The 22,203-nt window shown below is 46.6% G+C and overlaps 1 protein-coding gene across 1 annotated transcript in view; it reads left to right on the top strand.

Moving 5' to 3' along the window:
- L1CAM (L1 cell adhesion molecule) overlaps positions 1–21,838 on the top strand; it is a 110,192-nt gene extending 88,354 nt beyond the window's left edge. The window contains exons 24-27 of the mRNA XM_056850328.1: positions 6,905–7,069; positions 12,651–12,779; positions 15,000–15,072; positions 21,465–21,838. Of these exons, the coding sequence (XP_056706306.1) occupies positions 6,905–7,069; positions 12,651–12,779; positions 15,000–15,072; positions 21,465–21,693 (596 nt within the window). The 3' untranslated portion in view covers positions 21,694–21,838. The remainder of the gene's footprint in view (positions 1–6,904; positions 7,070–12,650; positions 12,780–14,999; positions 15,073–21,464) is intronic.
- The last annotated feature ends 365 nt before the right edge of the window (positions 21,839–22,203 follow it).

The following is a 22,203-nucleotide window of genomic DNA, read 5'->3' as shown; positions in this document are numbered from 1 at the left end:
TGGAGAGATTACTATACCTCCGATGAGGAAGAAGACTTTTCCCCGCACCGTGGCCGAGGCCAGAAAGATCCTCTCGCTACATGGCGAGCCAATAGACATTTGCTACCGCCATACTCAGAGTCTTGTGATCTTTTGGCATATTTTTCACTTTTCGAATTGGCATGTCTGGATTTTAATATCCCGACTAATCATTGGATGAGAGTTTTGAGGGCCCAGATATCGGGGAGCCTACTTGACTTGATGGGGAACCTCCCCCTTAGCGCGAGTAATGATTATATGGCATTTAAGAAGCTAGCTCAGCAGCACTTCGCTTTGTCTGCTGAATCCTATCGTAGAGCCTTTAGAAAGATTGACCGAAATACCACTGAGGGCTACCCAGCCATTGCGTCCCGTTTGAATCGCAATTTTGAAAGGTGGCTAGCCTCAGAGAACATCCATACTTTCCAAGACTTGAAAGAGCTTATGCTTCTGGAACAATTTTTTCGGCTTCTCCCGGAGGATCTGGTGGCCCTTGTCAAGGATAAAAGCCCAGGGACTTTGACCAGTGCAGCCAGTTGTGCTGAGCAGCTGCAATTGAACAGGCAGAAGGGCTTTGGAAAACCAAGTAGCATGGGAGGGCAGCCACGAAACCCTGCTCCAACTCAGAGTAAGAAGTCGGGAGGGGAAGAGAGACGTGGGGGAAAGCCAGCAGAAACCTCCCCTACAGCTACAGTACATCCCCATGTGTCCATCGAGTCTGGCCTATGCTCCTTCTGTAAGAAGAAAGGGCACAAAAGACAGGACTGCCCGGCATTAAAGGAGAGGGAGAAGAAAAAATCAAACCCCCCCACTCCTGCTCCAAGAGTGCGGCTTGTGACTACAACTCAGCAGCCTGCAGCTGAAAATTGGGAAGAGGAAATCAGCATAACTGAGGGTGAGCCAGCGGCGGCAGTTTCAACTCCTCCAGCCGGAATGCAGACAGCCGGGAGGGAGCCGAGAGAAGCAGCCCCAGCCCAACCTGATGCAAGCCTGCAGCCTGTGAGGATGGCCTTCATCGACCCGAGGCAACCCTGCTGGTCCAAAATGACTTTTAGCTGCGAACTTCAGGTGAATAATAAAAAAGTGTTAGGGCTAAGAGACACCGGTTCAGAAATAAGTAGTATAAATGAGAATTTGTTAGAACCGGGACAGTTGAAAGAGGGACAACAAATGTGGGTGACCCCTTATGCCAGTGATCCAATTTCAATGAGGGTTGCTTTTGTAAAAATTGCTTATAAAGATGTGAATGAGGTTATGCCTGTCTTAGTACACTCAAACAATTGTGGGCATCAGTGTCTTGTGGGAAATGATGTAGCATATAAGCAATATTTGATTGATAAAATGAATTTTGAAAAGGAGGAAGAGGGGGAAGGGGAAATTCCTTTACCTGTCTTGATTGCTAAGCCTCTCTTGCCAGAGAGCAGCTCCACGAATTCCTCCCCTTCAGATGTAAATGAGCCTGAGAGTGAGGGAAAGGGACCAGGAGAGCCTTTGCCTCTCACAGTAGAAAATGTTAACTTTGCAAATGAGCAGCAACAAGATGAGACTCTTGAAAGGTGCCGAGAACAGGCCCAGACAGAGCTAAGGGCCTCTGGAGACAGAAGGGTACGCTTTTATTTTAAAAATGAGTTGCTCTATAGAGAATTTCATCCCAAGGACTTAGCTCCTGAATGTGCCCCTAGAAAACAGTTGGTTGTGCCAAAATCTCAGAGAGGCAGTGTGCTTCAGATGGCACATGAGTGTGCTTTTAGTGGGCATTTTGGAGTGAAAAGGACTTTAGAGAAGATCTCCAGACAGTTCTATTGGCCGGATGTGTATGAGGATGTTAAAAATTATGTGAGAACTTGTGATGTGTGCCAGAGGGTGGGGTATGAGCGAGATCATGCAAGGTACCCCCTGCAACCCTCTGCCATAGAGGGAGAGCCTTTTGCAAAATGGGGAATTGATCTGGTAGGGCCCTTTCCGACCCCCACCAGAACTGGGAAGAAATATATACTGACCATGATTGATTTTTGTACCCACTTTTGTGAAGCCATTCCCCTTGCTAGTATCTCAGCTCCTAGCATTGCTAAAGCTTTATTAACCCTTGTGTGCTCCTTTGGGATTCCTAAGACCATAGCCAGCGATCTTGGGGGTAGTTTCCTGTCCAACCTGGTCCAACAGGTGTTCAAGTTGGCTAACATAGAACACCGAGTCAGCGTCGCGTATTGTCACTGGTCAAATGGTCTGATAGAGAAGTTGAATAAAACAATTGGGACCATGCTGAAAAAGTACGCTGTGACTCACCCAGCTGACTGGGATCAGAATTTGCTGTTTCTTGTGTGTGCCTACCGTGATACGATTCAGGAAAGCCTGGGGTTTTCCCCAAATGAGTTGGCTTTGGGCAGATCTGTACGCAGCCCCCTAAACTTGTTAAAACAACAGTGGGAAGGGACCCTAGAGGTTGGGCCCAGATCTGTGTGTGAATACATGACTAAGCTGAAGGAAACTCTAAGTGGTGTGTGGAGAATAGCCCAGCAGAACATGAAGAAGGCTCAACTAGTACAGAAAAAATACTATGATAAAAAAGCTGTGGTCAGAGAATTTGAGGCTGGGGATAAAGTGTTGATTCTCAGGCATATCAGGCCTAATAAGCAAACTTTGGCCTGGTTAGGACCTGGTGAAGTTCTGAGGAGGGAAAATGAAGTGAATTATTTGGTATCTTGCCCCCAGGAACACCCCAAGCCTCGCCTCTATCATGTGAACACCCTTAAGAGGTACCATGAGCGAGCTCCTGGCATGTTTGCAGTAAAAGCTGAGCTGGAGGAACAGCCTTTTGATCTGCTTTCAGACTGCCAGCAACCTGGTGGGTTGAGTGAGCTAATGTTAAGCCCTGCTCTGAGTGTTTCACAGGCTGAACAGTTGTATGGTGTCTTGAGCAAGTTTGAAACAACTTTTTCTAGTTTACCGGGAAAGACCAGCATGGCTAAACATGCGATTGATACTGGAACTGCAGCTCCATTAGCTGTACATCCCTATAGAGTGTCCCCTCAGCAAGGGAAAGCCATTGCAGAGGAAGTAAAAGCTATGCTGGAGATGGGGGTGATTAGGCCAAGTAATTCCCCCTGGTGTTCCCCTGTGGTGTTGGTGAATAAACCTGATGGTTCTATTAGATTTTGTGTAGACTATAGGAAGCTGAATGCTGTGACAGTGGCAGACCATTTCCCAATGCCACGGATAGATGACTTGATTGAAAGGTTGGGGCGGGCCCAGTATGTCAGCTGTATAGATTTGACCAAAGGGTACTGGCAGATCCCTGTGGAGCCCGAGTCCATTCAGAAAACTGCTTTCTCTACTCCTATGGGACTCTATGAGTTTGTTACTCTCCCTTTTGGTCTTCGAAATGCCCCGGCGACCTTTCAAAGGTTAATTAATTCCCTGTTAAATGGTCTTAATGAGTTCTCCTGTGCGTACCTAGATGATGTGGCGATCTATAGTGACAGTTGGGAAGAACATTTGGTTCATTTGGAAAAGGTTTTGGAGAGACTGAAGTCTGCAGGCCTAACTGTGAAAGCCCCAAAGTGTCAATTTGGGCTAGGATCTGTTCAATATTTGGGCTATATCGTTGGCAAGGGCCTGATTCAACCTTTAGAGGCCAAGGTGCAAAGTATCCAAGAGTGGCCTAGGCCCAAAACCAAACGTCAATTGCAGGCCTTCCTGGGCCTTATAGGATTTTACAGGAGGTTTATAGCCCACTTCTCTACCCTGGCCACTCCGCTGACGGAGTTATGTAGAAAAAGACAACCCATTAGGCTCGTTTGGACTGAGGAGTGTCAAACAGCATTTGCTGCGTTAAAGCAGGCTCTTTTGCAATCACAGGTGCTAATTGCCCCTGATCCTAATGAACAGTTTGTAGTCCAGACGGATGCGTCTGATTTTGGCCTTGGAGCCGCCCTGCTTCAGAAGGATCCTCAGGGAGAACTGAGGCCTGTGGTATTTTTGAGCAAAAAGTTGCTGCCACGAGAAAGGAACCTGGCAGTTATTGAACGGGAGTGTTTAGCTATTTTTTGGGCATTAAATAAATTGAGACCTTACCTATGGGGACAGCAATTTGAATTGCAAACGGATCACTCACCTTTATGCTGGCTTGATAGAGTTAAAAATACCAACCAGAAACTTTTGAGGTGGAGCCTTGCTTTGCAAGATTTTGATTTTAAAATAGTTCACATTAAAGGGAGGGACAACAAGGTTGCTGATCACCTCTCTCGAGCTTATGTGGACTCTGATTTGGTTTAGGTTAAGCTGTTTTAACCCTGTTTTCTCTTCTGTATTTGTGTAGTTATTGGAATATAGCCATTTTTGCACAATGCTGCTAGTAAAACCTAATCTACCTCATATATGTTTAGTTTCTGTATTAAACTGTGTAGGTTGTTGTGTGATTTTAATTGACTATGGTAGATTAGTTTTATGGTAAGATAAAAATAAGCGAACCGCGTATTTTCATCTCCCCGAAGGGAAGGATGTGAAGGAAAAGCACCCTGCTTTCCTTCTAGGAAACACTGGTTCAGGCTTCAGGCCTGGTATTTTCTGATATTAACCGTTGGAGCATTAAACATTGAGGGGCCTGGAATAACAAGCAGGCTTCTCACAAATCACAGTGGAATGTACTTTCGGTTTTAGAGGTACTCCTTAAAGATCTCAAGGTTGGAGATAAACAGCTGCCCTGACTTTACAGCTATTGGGGGCAGCACCAACGATTTATCTCCTTGACAACGAAGGGGCCCATTAAGCGTTATCACTCAGTTGGAGTCTTTCCAGGTGCCTCGCATAACTGCAGAATGCGGGACACCGGTAACACTCGTGACTGGGAGATGACCGGACAATTAATTCAGGGCTGATTGAAATTCTCGCCATTTTATTGGCTAGGATGGCCATAAGCCGCTAAGATGGAGGGAATAAAATGAGCCCTGTTTGGACTTAGAGGCTGGAGGCTTTTGGGATGCGCGGGCGCATCCTGGAGTCTTTCATCACCTCTTGCTTTGTCCCATAGAACGAATCTATGCTTGACTGAGGAGACCAGCATGCTGACACCCAGATGCTAACTCGTGGACTGTGGTAACTCTTTTGCATCTCCAAAAGCTTTACCAATTTGCCTGATTGCCTAAACCTAAGCCAATTGCCTTTCTGATGAAATGTGTAGTTAGATTATTGAAGCTTTCTTGTTTTATATGCTAACCTGCCTCACGTTTGTCTTTCTGTAACGAGCACAAACTTTTGAATAAACTTCTAGTTTATTATATTTGCTGTGTCTAGTGGTTTCTGTGGTTTTCCCAAGCCTGAATCCTAGTGCCTAGACTGGCTTTGCCCATGCTATCTTTTGTGTAAACCTTTTGGACAGTGTGAACCACTCTGACCAAGTCTCAGCTTGGCAGAGAGACTCACCCTGTATTTGGAGCTTGGTAAGGGTTGCTCTGAGCCCTTTGCCTGGAGGCTCAACCTTTTGATTCAGAGCTGGTGGCAGCGATCCGTTCAGCTCAAGGCGGAAGCCTGGAGTTGAACGTTTTGTTTTGTAGATTACCCCAAACCTAAACACCAGAGAGCCCAGCTGGTGGAGACCGGTTGGCGCTCTCTCATTTTGACAGGTATAACCTATTAACGATTTCCTACTCTAAACTTAAAATTATGTTGCTATTTTATAGTATTAAAGGTAAAGGTCTTCTGTGCAAGCACCAGGTCATTCCTGACCCATGGGGTGACGTCACATCCCGACGTTTCCAAGGCAGACTTTGTTTGCGGGGTGGTTTGCCAGTGCCTTCCCCAGTCATCTTCCCTTTACCCCCAGCAAGCTGGGTCCTCATTTTACCGACCTCGGAAGGGTGGAAGGCTGAATCGACCTTGAGCCGGCTACCTGAAACCAACTTCCGTTGGGATCGAACTCAGGTCATGAGCAGAGCTTTTGACTGCAGTACTGCAGCTTAACACTCTGCGCTGCGGGGCTCAGTTATAGTATTAGGTTACTATTTTTGTTTCTGTTAGTCTTGAGCCTGAGTGTATCTGTAGAATAGTTTCCATTTTTCATTTGAACAGTTCATATCACATCATTAATTGTATTTGCCATGTGGGTTTCTCGAAGAACATGGTTCAGGTGAAAATTAAAAACCCCCGAAAGAGCCCAATGTATATATGATTAGCTGGACATCACTGAGCCCCACGTCAAATCAGAACATCTAGCTGCTCTACGCTGCTGGTGGACATGCCCAAAAGTTTGTTTATTTTGGGACAAGATCTTGAGAGAGAGAGAATTAATCACGCCATGCAAAGTCCCTCGCGGTGCCTTCATTGTCCTACTAGAAAAATTTGAAATACAACAACTCTCTACCCCCCAAAAAGGGAACTGATTTCAATACTGCTACTGGCAGCAAAATTGCTGATTGCCTGGTAATGGGAAAAAGCAAAGATGCTTTCCACTGGGCAGTGGTATGAGAAGGTGTGGAACCTTTTAATTTTAGATAAGATATCTTCTTCACAACTCAAAGTAGCAAATAACTTATCATACTCTACAAGCGTTTTAAATAGATGGCTGCCTTTTCTAGAATATGAAGGAGGCATCACGAACTAAACGATGCCCACGAAACTATCGTACAATTTGCGTTTATTAAGTTCTGCCCAGTGAATACAACAAATGGTATGATTTCTGTAAAGAGCACGGATGTATAATATTGGAGCATATGTTGAAACCAAGTATTGAAACCTATCTTGACTGTACAAGGATGTTTAACCTACTGCTGTATTTTTATTTTGTTGTGGTTATTATAAAATAAACTTAAAATAAAGAGTTTTTCAGCTAGCTGCTGAAGGAGCTGAATATAACTTGGACATTCCCCCTTTCTTTCTGGGCACTCACCAGACGGAGAAAAGTGGCAAGACTTAGGGAAGGCGAGCTCTAGCACAGGCTTCTACATTATCTCGGACCTGCAGTCGGGGAAACAGTATCGTATCCAGTTTGTGAAAGAGCACCGTAACGGGACCAGCGAAACCTTCTGGGAGGAAGAGGTGGAAACCGACGGCAACGGTAAGTGGTCCTGCGGACAAAGGGGTCAACATAGAAATGACCGCTATCACTCTATAGGCTCATACTTGCTCATGTTCGCGCTATGCTCCCTTTGCTTGATCTGGATGGTCCAGGCTAGTCAGATCTCGGAAGCTAAGCAGGGCCGGCCATGGTTAGTACGTGGAGGGGAGACCACCAAGGAAGTCCAGGGTAGCTGTGCAGAGGGAGGCAATGGCCAACCACCTCTGTTCATCTCTGCCCTGACCTGGAGAGACCAGGCTAGCCCGATCCCATCAGATCTTGGAAGCTAAGCAGGCTCGATCCTGGTTGGTACTTGGGTGGGAGATCACAAAGGAAGTCCAGGATTGCTCCGCAGAGGTGGGGAATGGGCAGCCGCCCCTGTTTCTCTCCTGCCTTGACCTGGATGGCCCAGGCTAACACACTCTCATCAGATCTTGGACGCTAAGCATGGTCTTAGATGGGAGACCACCAAGGAAGTCCATGGTTGCTACACAGTGGCAGGCAATAGCAAACCACCTCTGTTTGTCTCTTGCCGTGACCTGGATGGGCCTGGCTAGCCCGATCTCATCAGATCTCAGAAGCTAAGCTGGGTCGTCACTGGTTTGTACATAGGGTTGCCAACCTCCAGGTACTAGCTTGAGATCTCCTGCTATTGCAATTGATCTCCAGCCGATAGAGATCAGTTCACCTGGAGAAAATGGCCGCTTTGGTAATTGGACTCTATGGCATTGAAGTCCCTTCCCTCTCCAGCCCCGCCTTCTTCAGGCTCCGTCCCAAAAACCTCCTGCTGTTGGCGAAGAGGGACCCAGCAGCCCTATTTTACGTGGATGGGAGACCACCAAGGAAGTCCAAGTTTTCTGTCAATGGCAAACCACCTCTGTTCTATGGGGCCTGTACCTTATCTTGCACAGGGTCAGTTTGGGAGATAAGCTTCCACACTTGGTATTTGATCAGGCTTTATTGTTTATGGGAAACGGGGTTTTTCCCCACTTCCAGACAGCATCAGAGTCCTTTTGTGCACCTTGCAGCTTCCCCCTGCGCATTTTCTGCAATCTTTCCTAAACCTACTTTTCTACAATCTTTTACTTTACTGCAATCATTTTCCCTGTTGCTACGAAGGCCATTTCCCCCTCTCATATCACTGGATTTGGTAACTAGCAAATTGCATTATAACTTTGGTAATTGGCAATGTGAGAAAGGGCCTTCTTGGTGGTGGCACCAAAACCCTGGAACACCCTTAAAAACCCTGCAATACCCTTCCCAGTAGGGTTGCCAACTCCAGGTTGGGAGATGACCAAGATCAGTTCCCTTGGAGATAGGGTTGCCAACCTTCAGCTACTAGCTGGCGATCTCCTGCTATTACAACTGATCTCCAGCCGATAGAGATCAGTTCACCTGGAGAAAATGGCTGCTTTGGCCATTGGACTCTATGGCATTGGAGTCCCTCCCCTCCCCAAACCCCGCCCTTCCTAGGCTTCGCCCCAAAAACCTCCTGCAAAGAGGGACCTGGCAACCCTACTTGGAGAAAATGGCTGCTTTGGAAGGTGGACTCTATGGCATTATATCCGGTTGAGGCCCCTCCCCTCCCCAAACCCTGCTCTCCCCAGGCTCCACCCCCAAAATCTCCAGGTGTTTCCCAACCCAGAGCTGGCAACCTGTCTCCAGGCTTGTGGAGGATTATATATTACATTGAATATTCTCTTCTATTAAACTTCATAATAGAATGTACATTTATAAGGCGTCAGTTCACAGCCGGCGCTTTACAATCTATCAGTAGTATGCTTAAAGACGTCAGTTTTTTATCGCCCTTTCTGTTTTCCTCTTTTGAGCGTTTCCTCCCTCTTGGTTTCTTGGGCATTTTAATAGGTTTAGTGGTGTATTATTTATGGATCGCTGTTATTCGATGTGACCCGTTTAAGAGGAGGAAGGCCTGGCAGGCGTCTTGGCCGGACGCTGTCGGAAAGCCAGGCTCCGGTAGCGATGCCAAGGAAGAGGGTTCTGAGTTGGTTTTGGAAACGATGATGAAGGCAGGGGATTCGGTAACCGCCTTGAAATATTTACGAGGTGGCGACAGAGAGGAGGGAGAGGGATTGTGCCTTCTTGTGGGAGACAAAGGGCCAGAGATTGCTACTGTGGGCGAGCAGGTTTGCGGGAAACATTAGGAAGGGCAGTGAGTGGACTTCATTGAGGTTGACGGAGGCTTGAATTACGAAGCTTTTCAAAAAAGGGGGTTGGGGTTTTTAATGTTTTTCTTGCCTTCCGTCTCACCCCCAGGCTGTTGAAAGTGAGCAATGGGGTTACCACCTGCCTGGAGGGGGGGAAATTCCTAACTTTTTAACAGGGGTTTATTTACCAGGGGATGTTATTTACATCAGTGCCATGAAAAACATCATTTCTACACATGAATTATCTTCATCATGAATATTATGAATATTATTATGACATTATTATTATGAAATGTTGTTAGTGGTTAAGAGCGGTGGTTTGGAGTGGTTTGGAGCGCTGGACTCTAATCTGGAGAACCGGGTTCGACTCTTCACTCCTCCACATGGGCGGCGGATACTAATCTGGTGAACTGGATTTGTATCCCCACTCATACACATGAGCGGGAAACTCTGATCTGGTGAACCGGGTTCGATTCCCCACTCCTCCACATGCTGCCAGCTGGGTGACCTTGGGCCAGTCACAGCTCTCTTAGACATGATCTACAACCTTATTAAAGGTAAAGGTCCCCGAGACTTCCGGTGGTGACGCTGGGCTGAGTGCTTCATTCTCCCAGGGGCTCCTGGGGGAAATCCAAGTTTGCGTTTCTTTTGGGGTGATTTACTGCACCCCAACCCAGCCCTTGCAAGTGGGCTGGGAAGCAGGAATTCCCTGCAGCCATCTATGCGGTTTGATCTCCTGAATACTCCGAGGGAGCTTTATTAAGTCCCCCGGAGATTCAGACGCTGATCCCGTGGGCACGAAGGGATTGAAATCGCCAGAGCGCAACTTCGGCATTTAGACTCTACCCTCCACCACCTTATAAACATCATAAGGACTACATTAAGATTAGAACCTCACCTCCAGATGCCCAAGTGAGTAGATAAGAATCTTTCGTTCTTCACTGGCGTTATCGAATAACAGGGGGTAGAAGAAAAACATTCCTGGTAACCGTGTTCCTCCCTTAACTGAATTGGATGATTTTGCTGCATGAGATCCATCAGACAAAGCAGCAGGATCCTTATCAAACTGATCAGCTTAAACTAAAACAACAAGCTTGAATGATTGACTTAAGATCTGCCAATCCGACGCATCCTTAAAGGAAGGGGAGGGAGAAACCTTTGAGAACTTGTCCGGTGTAAAAAAGGTCCTCCAGCCACGTTTTACAACAATGAGGATATCTTGGACCGGAAGACTCTGTGCTTCATTCAATATCCCTCTCTATTGTTCTGCAAGCAAATCAACAGGAAGCAGGTCGTAGGACCGGAAATTCGTCTTACTCGTGTTACACTAAAACCATTCCTGAAGGTAACAACCATAAAGAAGAGACGATAGAAGGTCCGCGATGAGGTAATTCCTGGAATACTTCCTGGTTCTGCCGATCTAGAGCGTCTGGTAAAACTCGTTGGTATTGTCAACTTTAAAAAGTTATTTTAAGCCTAAATACTTATTTCTTCAACCTGGAAAAAATATTAAGCTGGTCAATGAAATATTTTTTATTAATTACATGCAATGGACTCCTGCTAGATGACCATCAATTTCCTAGCTAAGTTACTTATGTAAATGTCTGGAACTTTTCCCTGATCTGGCTTATTTCATAGCCCTGCCTTATGAAATTAAAGGAAACTTTACAGAATTTAACCATGGGAAAAAAAGTGCAGGACATGCTTGCTAAACATTCTGAGGCGACAATTAAACAATTAAAACAGATATCAACACAGATGGCTCAACTGATTTCAATGATGACGATTCTTGACCAATCATCACAGATATGTAATCTGAAGTTGGATCTGGTTACAGAAGACATAAAAGACATGAAGGTTCAAATGATGGCTACCAATACAGACATGCAAGTAATGGACTCTTCTGTCAAAAACGTTATGGAAGAATACAAGGATACAAAGAAGAAGACAGAAGTCCAAGAAGGTAACCAGCTTGTGACAATGAGAACAGACATACAAGAAATGGACTTTTCACCTTAAAAAGTTATGGAAGGACGTGTGGATATAAGGAAGAAGAGAGCAGGTCAAGGAAAACAGATTGAAGCCATGATGGAGATGAAGGCCAGAAAGAACTATCTTTGGTTATGCAACCTGCCTGAGGAAATGAGAGAGAATAAAGAGATCCTGTTTCCATATCTGACTGACTTATTTCAGATGCAGAAGGAAGTATTAGACCATGGTTAAAGGACTGGTTTAAATATGACTGCTGGATTGGAAGGCTTTGACAGTGTGGATGGGTGGCATGGCTATTTACGGTGTAGTGGAATTAAGATTTAGACATCATTTTGGGATTAAGTAAACAAGTCCTCCTTATACAGACTATGGATGTGATATAAATATATATTGGAATTATCAATATTAATGTGATTATCACTTTAAGGAAAATGTTGGAATGTAGTAAGGATATTGGTTTTTTCCCCCCCTCTTTTATAAGGGGTGGACTTGTGATATGGATTTGGGATATGATTTACAATGAAATAAGATTGATTAAACAGAAAAATATCCCTAAAATATTGGAGATGATGTTACTTAGCATGATTAAATTTATGTTATAATGGCTGCAAGATCATCTAATGCAGCCAAATGGAAAGGGACAAATGTTTCAGAATAAAGGGATTAGATTATTTAAATGTTAGAACTGGTGGAGTTGGAGAAATTAGGGAAAATGGGAGGCTTGGATGAATCATTGGGACAATGTATAAGATCTGGGGAAAATGGAAGGTTACTTTTTACTCTGATCCAGAATGTAAACTTTTATATAACATGAAACTTTAGAATGAGATTAATATTAGGATCAGAATATGTTAACGAAGGATAGTAACACTTTATTAAGAGGTAGACGGAGGTGATGAGGAAGTTGATTTATTTTTTATGTTTATTGGAAATTAAGACAACAATTGATGTAATTGTGATTTTGACATTAATTTTACATTGTTGTTAAAATTATGAAGAATTTATAGCTTTAAAAAACCAATAAAATTTATTTTTTTTAAAAAAGGTAAAGGTCCCCTGTGCAAGCACCGGGTCATTCCTGACCCATGGGGTGACGTCACATCCCTACGTTTCCTAGGCAGACTTTTGTTTACGGGGTGGTTTGCCAGTGCCTTCCCCAGCCGTCTTCCCTTTACCCCAAGCAAGCTGGGTACTCATTTTACCCACCTCAGTAGGATGGAAGGCTGAGTCAACCTTGAGCCGGCTACCTGAAACCAACTTCCATCGGGATCGAACTCAGGTCGCGAGCAGAGCTTGGACTGCAGTACTGCAGCTTACCACTCTGCGCCATGGGGCTCCTAACAACCTTGTTTGCTTCATACAAATGCACAGCCGGGCAGCCGTCCTGGCCCCGTGGTTGGCATTCTCCTGATCTTCCTTTGCAGTCCACGAGAGTCGGAAGGGCTTCGCCACGGAAGGTTGGTTCATCGGCTTTGTCAGCGCGATCGTCCTCCTGATCCTGGTGCTGGTCCTGCTCTGCTTCATCAAACGCAGCAAGGGTGGCAAGTACTCGGGTGAGGTGCCCCCAGCCCCGCCCTAGCGCAGCCGATCCCCCGAGGGCCTTCCTCCCCCCGCAGGCTGTTATCACTTGTCAGTCGCGTAGCACTTTTTTAGCGAGCCTGGGTGCCGTTCGTCCTCACAACGGTCCTGTGAGGTAGGTTGTTACCATTCCCATTTTACAGAAGAAGAAGACTGAGCCTAAGAGGTCGGGGAGGACCTGCTGGAGGTTCGTCTGGCGAAGACCGCAACTGACCTAGGAGTTGAACCCGGTTGATAATCGGAGTACCAATGCGGGGTAGGGGTGGGGACACAAACGAAATGGTTTCGAAACATCCTGCCTGCGGCACTGTGAGGTTCTGCCGTCAACACAGGGTTGCCAACCTCCAGGTACTAGCTGGAGATCTCCTGCTATTACAACTGATCTCCAGCCGATCAGTTCGCCCAGAGAAAAGGGCCGCTTTGGCCATTGGACTCTATGGCGCTGAAGTCCCTCCCCACCCCAAATCCCACCCTCCCCAGGCTCTGCCTCAAAAATCTCCCGCCAGTGACAAAGAGGGACCGGGAAACCCTACCTCATAGGGTTGCCAACCTCCAGGTAGTAGCTGGAGATCTCCCGCTATTTCAACTGATCTCCATTCGGTAGAGATCAGTTCGCCCAGAGAAAAGGGCCGCTTTGGCCATTGGACTCTATGGCGCTGAAGTCCCTCCCCACCCCAAACCCCGCCCTCCTCAGGCACCACCCCAAAAACCTCCAGGTATTTCCCAGCTCAGAGCTGGAAACCTCAGGTCAACATTTGAGCGATGGGGTTCTGCAGGCTAATCCTGAACTCAGGGAGACCAATTGGCTTAATAACCATTGCTTTGCTCATACAAGTCCTGGGAAATGACGTCGGTCGAGAGAGCTCCCCTATCACAAGCGCTCATCGTACTCCCAGAACTACTTCCCAGGGTTCCTTGCGAGGAACTCATAACAATTAAAGCTGTCCAAAACTGGTTAGGACGGCTAGATCCAAACCTTAGAGACCAACAAGATTTGGGGCAGGGGTATGAGCTTTCGAGAGTCAAAGCTCCCTTCGTCGAATACCATCTGGCAAAGGGAGCGTTGACTCTCCAAAGTTCACACCCCAAAAATCTTGTTGGTTTTAAGGTGCTACGGGACTTGAATCTAGACCTTGGGGAGGGTTTCAGAGGGCAGCTATGTTGTTCTACAGTAGAAGGGCTAGATTCCTGTCCAGTAGCAACTTGGAGACCAACAAGTTTTTCAGGGTATGAGTTTTTTGAGAGTCAAAACTCCCTTCATCAGATACAAGCAGGAAGGGAAATCCCTCTGCACTTGTATCTGATGAAGGGAGCGTTGACTCTCAAAAGCTCATACCCCCAAAATCTTGTTGGTCTCTAAGGTGCTACTGGACTGGAATCCAACATGTAGGGTTGATAACCTCCAGGTACTAGCTGGCGAAATCCCCCCTATTACAACTGACCTTCAGGTGATAGAGATCAGTTCACCTGGAGGAAATGGCCACTTTGGCCATTGGATTCTATGGCATTGAAGTCCCTCCCTTCTCCAAACCCCGCCTTCCTCAGGCTCCACCCCCTAAATCTCCAGGTAATTCCCAACCTGGAGCTGGCAGCCCTACCAACATGGCTAGCTTCTGGGGGAAAAACTGGTTAGCTTTCTCTATTTTTGGTGTGCACATGTTACTATCTTGCCATAGCAAGACCACTAGGAATCCCATGCTGAGGAACAATAGTTGGTACGATAGAGGCGTTGTTTGTGCCTGGACGCCCTCCTATCGTCTCTAGCCAAAGAAGTTTGCCAGCTTTTCGTAGTGCTTCCAAAAACCTGCAAAACCTATCTGATATGAGATGTTAGCAAGTCACCGTGTGTACCGTAGGTCTCTATTGTGTGATCTTCAACTCTCCTACATACTAACATCCTTCTTCAGCTTTAACGCTTTAGATCCCTTTCTGGAACCATCCATTCTCTCGACTCCAGTGGTTGAAGGTAGCTCCTTAACAATCCCTTCGCATCCCAACATTACTAAGGCCCCTACTCCCGAAGAGAAAGCCACCCATCTTAGTCTTATTGGCCATGGAGATGTGTAGCTTTCTCTTCCGGAGATACCATTTGATACTAACCCCACCCCGTCCCCCACTTCCAAAACCCTGCTTAGGGTGGTCCCTGCCTCCTAAACCGTTTCTTCTAGTTTAACATGTGCTCTCTTCTGTTCCAGTTAAGGACAAGGAAGACACGCAGGTGGACTCTGAGGCCAGGCCCATGAAGGACGAGACCTTTGGGGAATACAGGTAACCCGGCAGAGAAGTAGAGGCGTCTCTCCAAATGCACAGAGGCCAACAGATAGGCTGGGTCGGGGCGTAGCAGGATATCCCCTTTCCCAGAGGCAAGATGCCGTCACCCCACAATTCATATGGTGGATGAATGTACGATGTTGTAGAACCTTTGTGTAGAAACTTTGAACGCATCGTCCACCGCATTAAACAGCCTTCGGCCGGCTGGGCTCAGCAAGTGAGGAAACCAGCCGAGCAAGGGAATAAGGAGTGAGAGGGACGATCTTTCCCGAATCCTTGCGTACGACATGGTCTGTGGTGGACATCCAGTTGGGTTCTGGGAGGCCAGTTTGGGGAACAGAGAGCTATGGGCCACTGGAGATTGGATTGGCTGTACAGATTTTTTTTTTTAAAAAAAAATGTTGCATTGGCAGCAGCAGCCACCACAGCCCAACATGGCACCCATGTTGCGTCTGGCTCCTCCTCCTGCGGCAGCCATTTTGTAGCTGCGCCTGCCACAGAAAAGAGCAACCAAAATGATTGGGGTGGGGGGGTAGAGCAACTGGTTAAAACGCTTAGGGCTGCTTACCTTGGAAAGAAGGCGGTTCAGGGGAGACACGATAGAGGTCTATAAAATTATGCATGGTGTGGAGAGAGTGGACAGGAAGAAGCTTTTCTCCCTCTCTCGTAATACTAGGACTTGGGGTCATCTGCTGAAGCTGGAGGGTGAGAGATTCAAAACAGATAAAAAGAAATAATTCTTCACACAACGCATAGTTAAATTGTGGAAGTCCCTGCCCCAGGATGCGGTGATGGCTGCCAGCTTGGAAGGCTTGAAGAGGGGAGTGGACATGTTCATGGAGGAGAGGGCTGTCCATGGCTACTAGTCCAAATGGATACTAGTCATGATGCATACCTGTTCTCTCCAGGATCAGAGGAGCATGCCCATTATATTAGGTGTCGTGGAACTCAGGCAGGATGCTGCTGCTGCAGTCGTCTTGTTTATGGGCTTCCTGGAGGCACCTAGTTGGCCACCGTGTGAACAGACTGCTGGACTTGAGGGGCTGATCCATTAGGGCTTTTCTTATGTTCTTATGTTCACACTCTGTCAGAATCCCAAAGGTGGCCACAGGCTCCAAAGGTCGGGAACCCTGATCTAACCCTCCCTAGTGCACCCATTTCTGCTTTTTGTCCTCTGCTAGATGCCTTTATGCCCTGACCTGGATGGCCCAGGCTAGCCTGATCTCGTCAGATCTCAGAAGCTAAGCAGGGTCGACTCTGGTTAGTATTTGGATGGGAGACCCCCAAGGAATACCAGGGTTGCTGTGCAGAGGAAGGCACTGGCAAACCACCTCTGTTAGTCTCTCGCCATGAAAACCCCAAAACAGGGTCACCATAAGTTGGCTGCGACTTGACAGCACTTCACACACACAGATGCCTTTATAAACCTGATGTTGGTTCTCTTCTCTTCTCTTTCTTTCTTTTTCCTCCATTTTCTTGCTTCGCTTATGCAGATCCTTGGAGAGGTAAGAGAGGAAAGGGGCGTGGGCTGGGTCTGATTCAGTCTAAGGCAGCTTCATGTGTTCATGTTCTACCTCCTTCCCCCAACTGAAACCATTACTTGTAAGGAAACTGGATTGTATCCAACACAGGGGAGAGGGGATAGATTGTGTGCGTGTATGCAATTCTGCTATCATGGTACATATAAGTAAAGTGTACCCAAAAAAAAGGGGTGGGGGAGAAAAACAACACTTAACCCTAAAAAGAGAATTAAATACCTAAAAGGTCAAGCAAAAAACCAAACAACTAGCAAGGCCAAGAAATATACAATGAAAAGTTAAGCCATTTAAAAATGATCTAAGTTCACATAGGTTTAATGCGAGTTAAAACCAAGTGATGCTAATGTCTCCTATATGGCCTCGCAAAAAGCCTCCCAAACACATATATTAAACTAACACAATTTAATCAATGTTTTTTATTTTTTCATTATTTTTTCAGAATACTACGTCCAAAAGTCACAAACATTTGTAGAAATCTGATACTTAATTTAGAGTCTGGTGTGCTAATTTCTTTTAGACCCCTGAAGAAGGCAAATGCGCCAAAACGTGTATGTTCTTTACATGATTGTATGTCTATGGTTGACGCATGATGGTATGTCAAATTGTATAATGCCAATTGAGTTATTTTAATATATATATTTGGAAGGCTTTTTGCAAGGCCTTATAGGAATCATTCTGTAGTCAAATAGTACCTCCTAAAATAAAATATTGCAATGTTAATAGATTATCAACATAAAATCTTTTTAAATTTCAACAAAAGTAGGTAATGACTCACCATAAGATATATATCAAAATTATTTCAACACATTTTGATGTATATCTTATGGTGAGTCATAACCTACTTTTGTTGAATTTTAAAAAGATTTTATGTATATAATCCATTAATATTGCAATATTTTGTTTTAGGAGGTACTATTTGACTGCAGTGTGTCTTGCTGACAAATTTAGTACTTTCTTATTCCCCCTGTGTGTTTTTTTTCCTTCCCCCCAGCCTATATAGGAGCCATTAGCATCGCTTGGTTTTAACTTGTATTAAATTTATGTGAACTTACAGTGCATTCCTAAGGAGAGTTGTGTGTGTGTGTTAAGTGCCGTCAAGTCGCTTCCGACTCATGGCGACCCTATGGATGAAAGTCCTCCAAAATGTCCTATCTTTGACAGATAGGAGGTAGGAGAGTTACTCCAGTCTAAGCCCATTCATTTCAATGGGCTTAGACTAACCCATTCATTTCAATGGGCTTAGAGTAACCCATTCATTTCAATGGGATTAGACTGGAGGAATCCTTAGGAATGCACTGTGAGATAATTTTTAAATGGCTTAACTTTTAATTGTATATTTCTTGGCCTTGCTAGTTGTTTGTTTCTTGCTTGACCTTTTAGGTACTTAATACATATGAGCAAAGTGCCTAATGTGCAGGTTTTGACCCTCCCTCCTTCTCTCTCGTTGTCTTCCTTCCTTGAAGTTCATCCATGCTTAGAATTAGGTAACAAGCCTTCTGCCCTCCTGCCTTCCTTCCGTCCTTCCTAGGCTCCCGGGCTCCCAAACTGCCTTCCCAGGCAGAACAGATGCTTAGCCCGAGCATTGCAAACTGCACGTTTTCCTCTTCGCTCTGAAGGCTGTAGCTTTTCTGGAACTGGGGATCAGGAACCGCAGAGATCCCAAGGGGCATGGCCGGTGTCAGCATACCCTCGTAGAATCATAGAGTTGGAAGGGACCACCAGGGTCATCTATAGGGCTGGAAATCTCCTGCTATTTCAACTGCTCTCCAGCCGATAGAGGACAGTTCCCCTGGAGAAAATGGCCACTTTGGTAATTGGATTCTATGGCGTTGAAGCCCCTCCCTTCTCCAAACCCCGCCCTCCTAAGGCTCCACCTCCAAAACCTCCCGCCGGCGGCAAAGAGGGGCCTGGCAACCCTAGTCGACTAGTCCAACTTCCTGCACAATTCAGGAGATTCACAACTACCTCCTCCCCATTCCCCTAGTGACCCCCACGCCCAGAAGATGGCCAAAAAGAATTCCTCCAGGATCCCTGGCCAATCTGGCCTGGAGGAAAATTGCTTCCTGACCCCAAAGTGGCGATTGGCACTACCCTGGGCATGTAAGAAAGGGCCATGAGAGCCAAACACTGACTCAACCCTTCCTGCCTTCCCTCTCATGGCCTGCCTAAGGCCATAGAATCAGCACGGCTGACAGATGTCCATCTAGCCTCTGCTTAGAAACCTCCAGGGAAGGAGAGCCCACCACCTCCCGAGGAAGCCTGTTCCACCGAGGGACCGCTCTAACTGCCAGGAAGTTCCTCCTAATGTCTAGACGGAAACTCTTTTGATTTAATTTCAACCCGTTGGTTCTGGTCCAAGATTCTGGTGCAATGGAAAACAACTTAGCGCCATCCTCTGTATGACGGCTCTTCAAGTACCCTGAGGAGGGGCAACTGCTAGGACCCAGGGCTTCTGGCAGGGTCCGTTACCACTGACCTCTTGCCCCCATGCCTGCCCTGCCACCTGCCGCAGTGCCCTTCCCACCATCTGTGCTCTCTGCTGTATGCAGAGTTGCCAACCTCCAGGTACTAGCTGGAGATCTGCTATTACGATCTGCAGCCAATCAAATCAGTTCCCGAGAAAATGGCTGCTTTGGCAATTGGACTCTACGGCATTAAAGTCCCTCCCCTCCCCAAATCCTGCCCTCCTCCAGCTCCACCCAAAAAACCTCCCGCAGGTGGCAAAGAGGGACCTTGCAACCCTATCCGTATGCCCTGCCCAGCATCACTGGGGAAGGGTGTGGTACATAGTGGTGGTGTTTTGCCCTCTTCAGCGGCACACTGCCAGGTGGTAGGGTGGGAAGGGAGGTGCTAGGTGGGGGGCTTGGTGAGGGGCAGAGGCAGGGAGGAGATCCCCTGGGGATTCTCTACCCAGGGCTCCCCAAAACCTGGAACCGGCCCTGCACAGGGGTCACCCAAATCCGTTCCTCACACGTTTGTGGGCATTTTGCACCCTTTTATGGCCAGCCACCCTCTGGCGCTTGCTGCATCACATAAATCTGCCCTTTAAATGACTATTCATGGTTGCAATGCAAGAGGAGAAAGTCAAACAAATTCCACCCCCCACACACACTCGCCTGCTCCTTTGTTCCTTCATTTGCATAGCCATTAGCAATGGTCATTTGCGTAGCTAAGCCGCGGCTGTGATTTTTCATGGTTCCTTCAGTAAATGCTTCCATGCGGGGGCAGAGCAAATACAAAAGGTCGCCTTAAAGGGGCTCTTAAGAAATGCAAAGCAGGTATGTGCCGGCTTCGCAGTCACTTCTGGAATGACGGTTCAGCGTGAAGAAATTAAAAAAATATGCGGGGCACTTCAACCTGGAATGCGCTGCTAATTACCAAGCATAAACAGCCTTTGCAAATTTGCTTAATTCGTGTACATTCATACAAGTTTCAGATTTCAACCATTCTCGGCATCAAATTTGGACATCCTTGACTGAAAATGTGAATTTTTAAAACCGCAAAATCAGTCACAACTCTGACCCAGCCGGATCTGCTTATACTAATTCCTTTCTGTGATCCTGTACCTGAACAAGTTTTGTTTGGGGGGTGGTTTTTTTTGTGTGTGTGGTTTTTACACAGCCTCTTTTGCAAGCCTGTTTCCCAAGTGGTAACCCCTGCATTCTTTGTGGTGTCAAACAAACTTTTTGCGTGCCTTGCATGAATGCATTTGTTCCTTTCACTTTTCACATCCACTGTTGCGCCCAGATTTTAATCATGCACGTTTGCCAGGACAGTCTGTTTCCCAATGCCTGTTTCCGCTGTCGCCTGTGCATCCATGCTCGAAATGTATCCTCGCCTACATTACTTTTGTGCATGGCTAATGCATCTTGGATGCTCGAGGTTTTTGCTGTTGTGCTTGTTTTTAATTCAGTACGGACTCAGGCGTAACTGAGGCACCTCCCCTGAATTTTCAGGTTTGGTGTGGTTGCTTTTTTATAAGTGAACTGTATCGCTTCAACTTGGAAGACATGTGCAGGCAGGCAGGGTTTTACCTATTTCTTCAGACAGAAGCAAATCTCCACGTTGTCCCATTTTTCTCGCCTGCGAGCGAAAAGAAACTGCGCTGAGTTACGAACAATTGGAGCATTGGGCAGTTATTTACAAACCAAGTTATTTTGTTTTAAAAAACGATACAGTACTTTCCCTAAGCATATTACTTGGGTGAAGCTTTGCTAAAAATCAGTTGTAACTGTCATGTAAAGCAATGGAATGGGCCACAGTCGCATCTAGAAATCCCAGGGATGTCAGTGGGAGTTAGTTTGTGACTATCATTTTTCAGGATCGGGCTCTTGTCTTCACGAGTTTGGCATTTTGCATGAATTTCCGATGGGGCCTCTCTCCCAAGAATGTGCGAAGGCTGCCCATACTGGATATTGCACGATCATTGTCCAATAGCAATCATTGTGCAGTAGGACCAGCTCACGCACAAAGAGAAATACAGTTGTAAGCCGGTTTGATTCTTCCTTAAAGGGTAGAGAAAGTCGGCATATAAAAACCAACTACTATTCCTCTTTCTTCTTCTTCTTCTTCTTCTTCTTCTTCTCCTTATCCTTCTCCTCCTCCTCCTCTTTCTTCTTCTTCTACTACTACGACTTTCACTACTACTACTACTACTACTAGATAGTATCAGCCGTGGGTCAAACCCTTGATCACGGTAACGTGTGGTTTGGCCCTCTGATACTTTCCGAAAGGGGGGTTCCTTTGTCCTCTGCCCTAGAGCAGTTTTGGGCATGAGGCCCCTCTTGGCTAGTGAAATGTACACAGGGGGCTACTAGCATTCTGACTCCCGCTTGCCTCTCCCCACTGCAGCGATAACGAAGAGAAGCCCTTCACGAGCAGCCAGCCCTCTTTGAATGGCGACATCAAAGCCCTCGGAAGCGACGACAGCTTGGCGGACTATGGCGGAAGCGTGGACGTCCAGTTCAATGAGGACGGCTCTTTCATCGGCCAGTACAGTGGTCAGAAAGGCAAAGAAGGAGGAGGAAACGACAGCTCGGGCGCTACCAGCCCCACTAACGTGGTTGCTGCCCTGGAGTAAGAGGGGGCGTTTCCCAAAGGATGCCCCCCCAATCCTGGGGGGAAGAGGGTTTCCCTCTGGATTATTTGGGGGAGCAAAGAGGTACCCCCTCACCAATGGAAACAAAACAATTTCCTCATTCAAAAATTATCTCCCTTAAATGGAAATGGTAATTGGGGTGGATTCGCCCCTTTGTTTACTAATTAACTCCCCACCCCAAAATCAGGGAGGGTTAGAAAATCAGGGGATTCCCCAAATTACCCACCCTACCCTGAGCCAAGTCAACCTCTCATTTCTGCCCTCCCCACCCCAAAAATGACGTCCTTGGCCAAATTATGTATGTGTGTGGCGGGGAAGCAGGAGCAATGGTTGGGTCAAGGGGGTGGGCTTATGTAAATGAAGGTGGGGCGTCGGTTGGGAGGGGCTAGGGTTCAATGTTGCCAAAAGGACTGACGCTCCCTTCCCCCGAGCCCTAGAAATGTTTATTATTTGTAAATGTTGGAGGGGAGGAGGCGCGTTAGCTGGGGCAGC

Source organism: Euleptes europaea, chromosome 1 (genome assembly GCF_029931775.1).
Source record: "Euleptes europaea isolate rEulEur1 chromosome 1, rEulEur1.hap1, whole genome shotgun sequence".
Taxonomy (NCBI): Eukaryota; Metazoa; Chordata; class Lepidosauria; order Squamata; family Sphaerodactylidae; genus Euleptes; species Euleptes europaea.
This window is presented reverse-complemented; position numbering and strand designations above follow the sequence as displayed.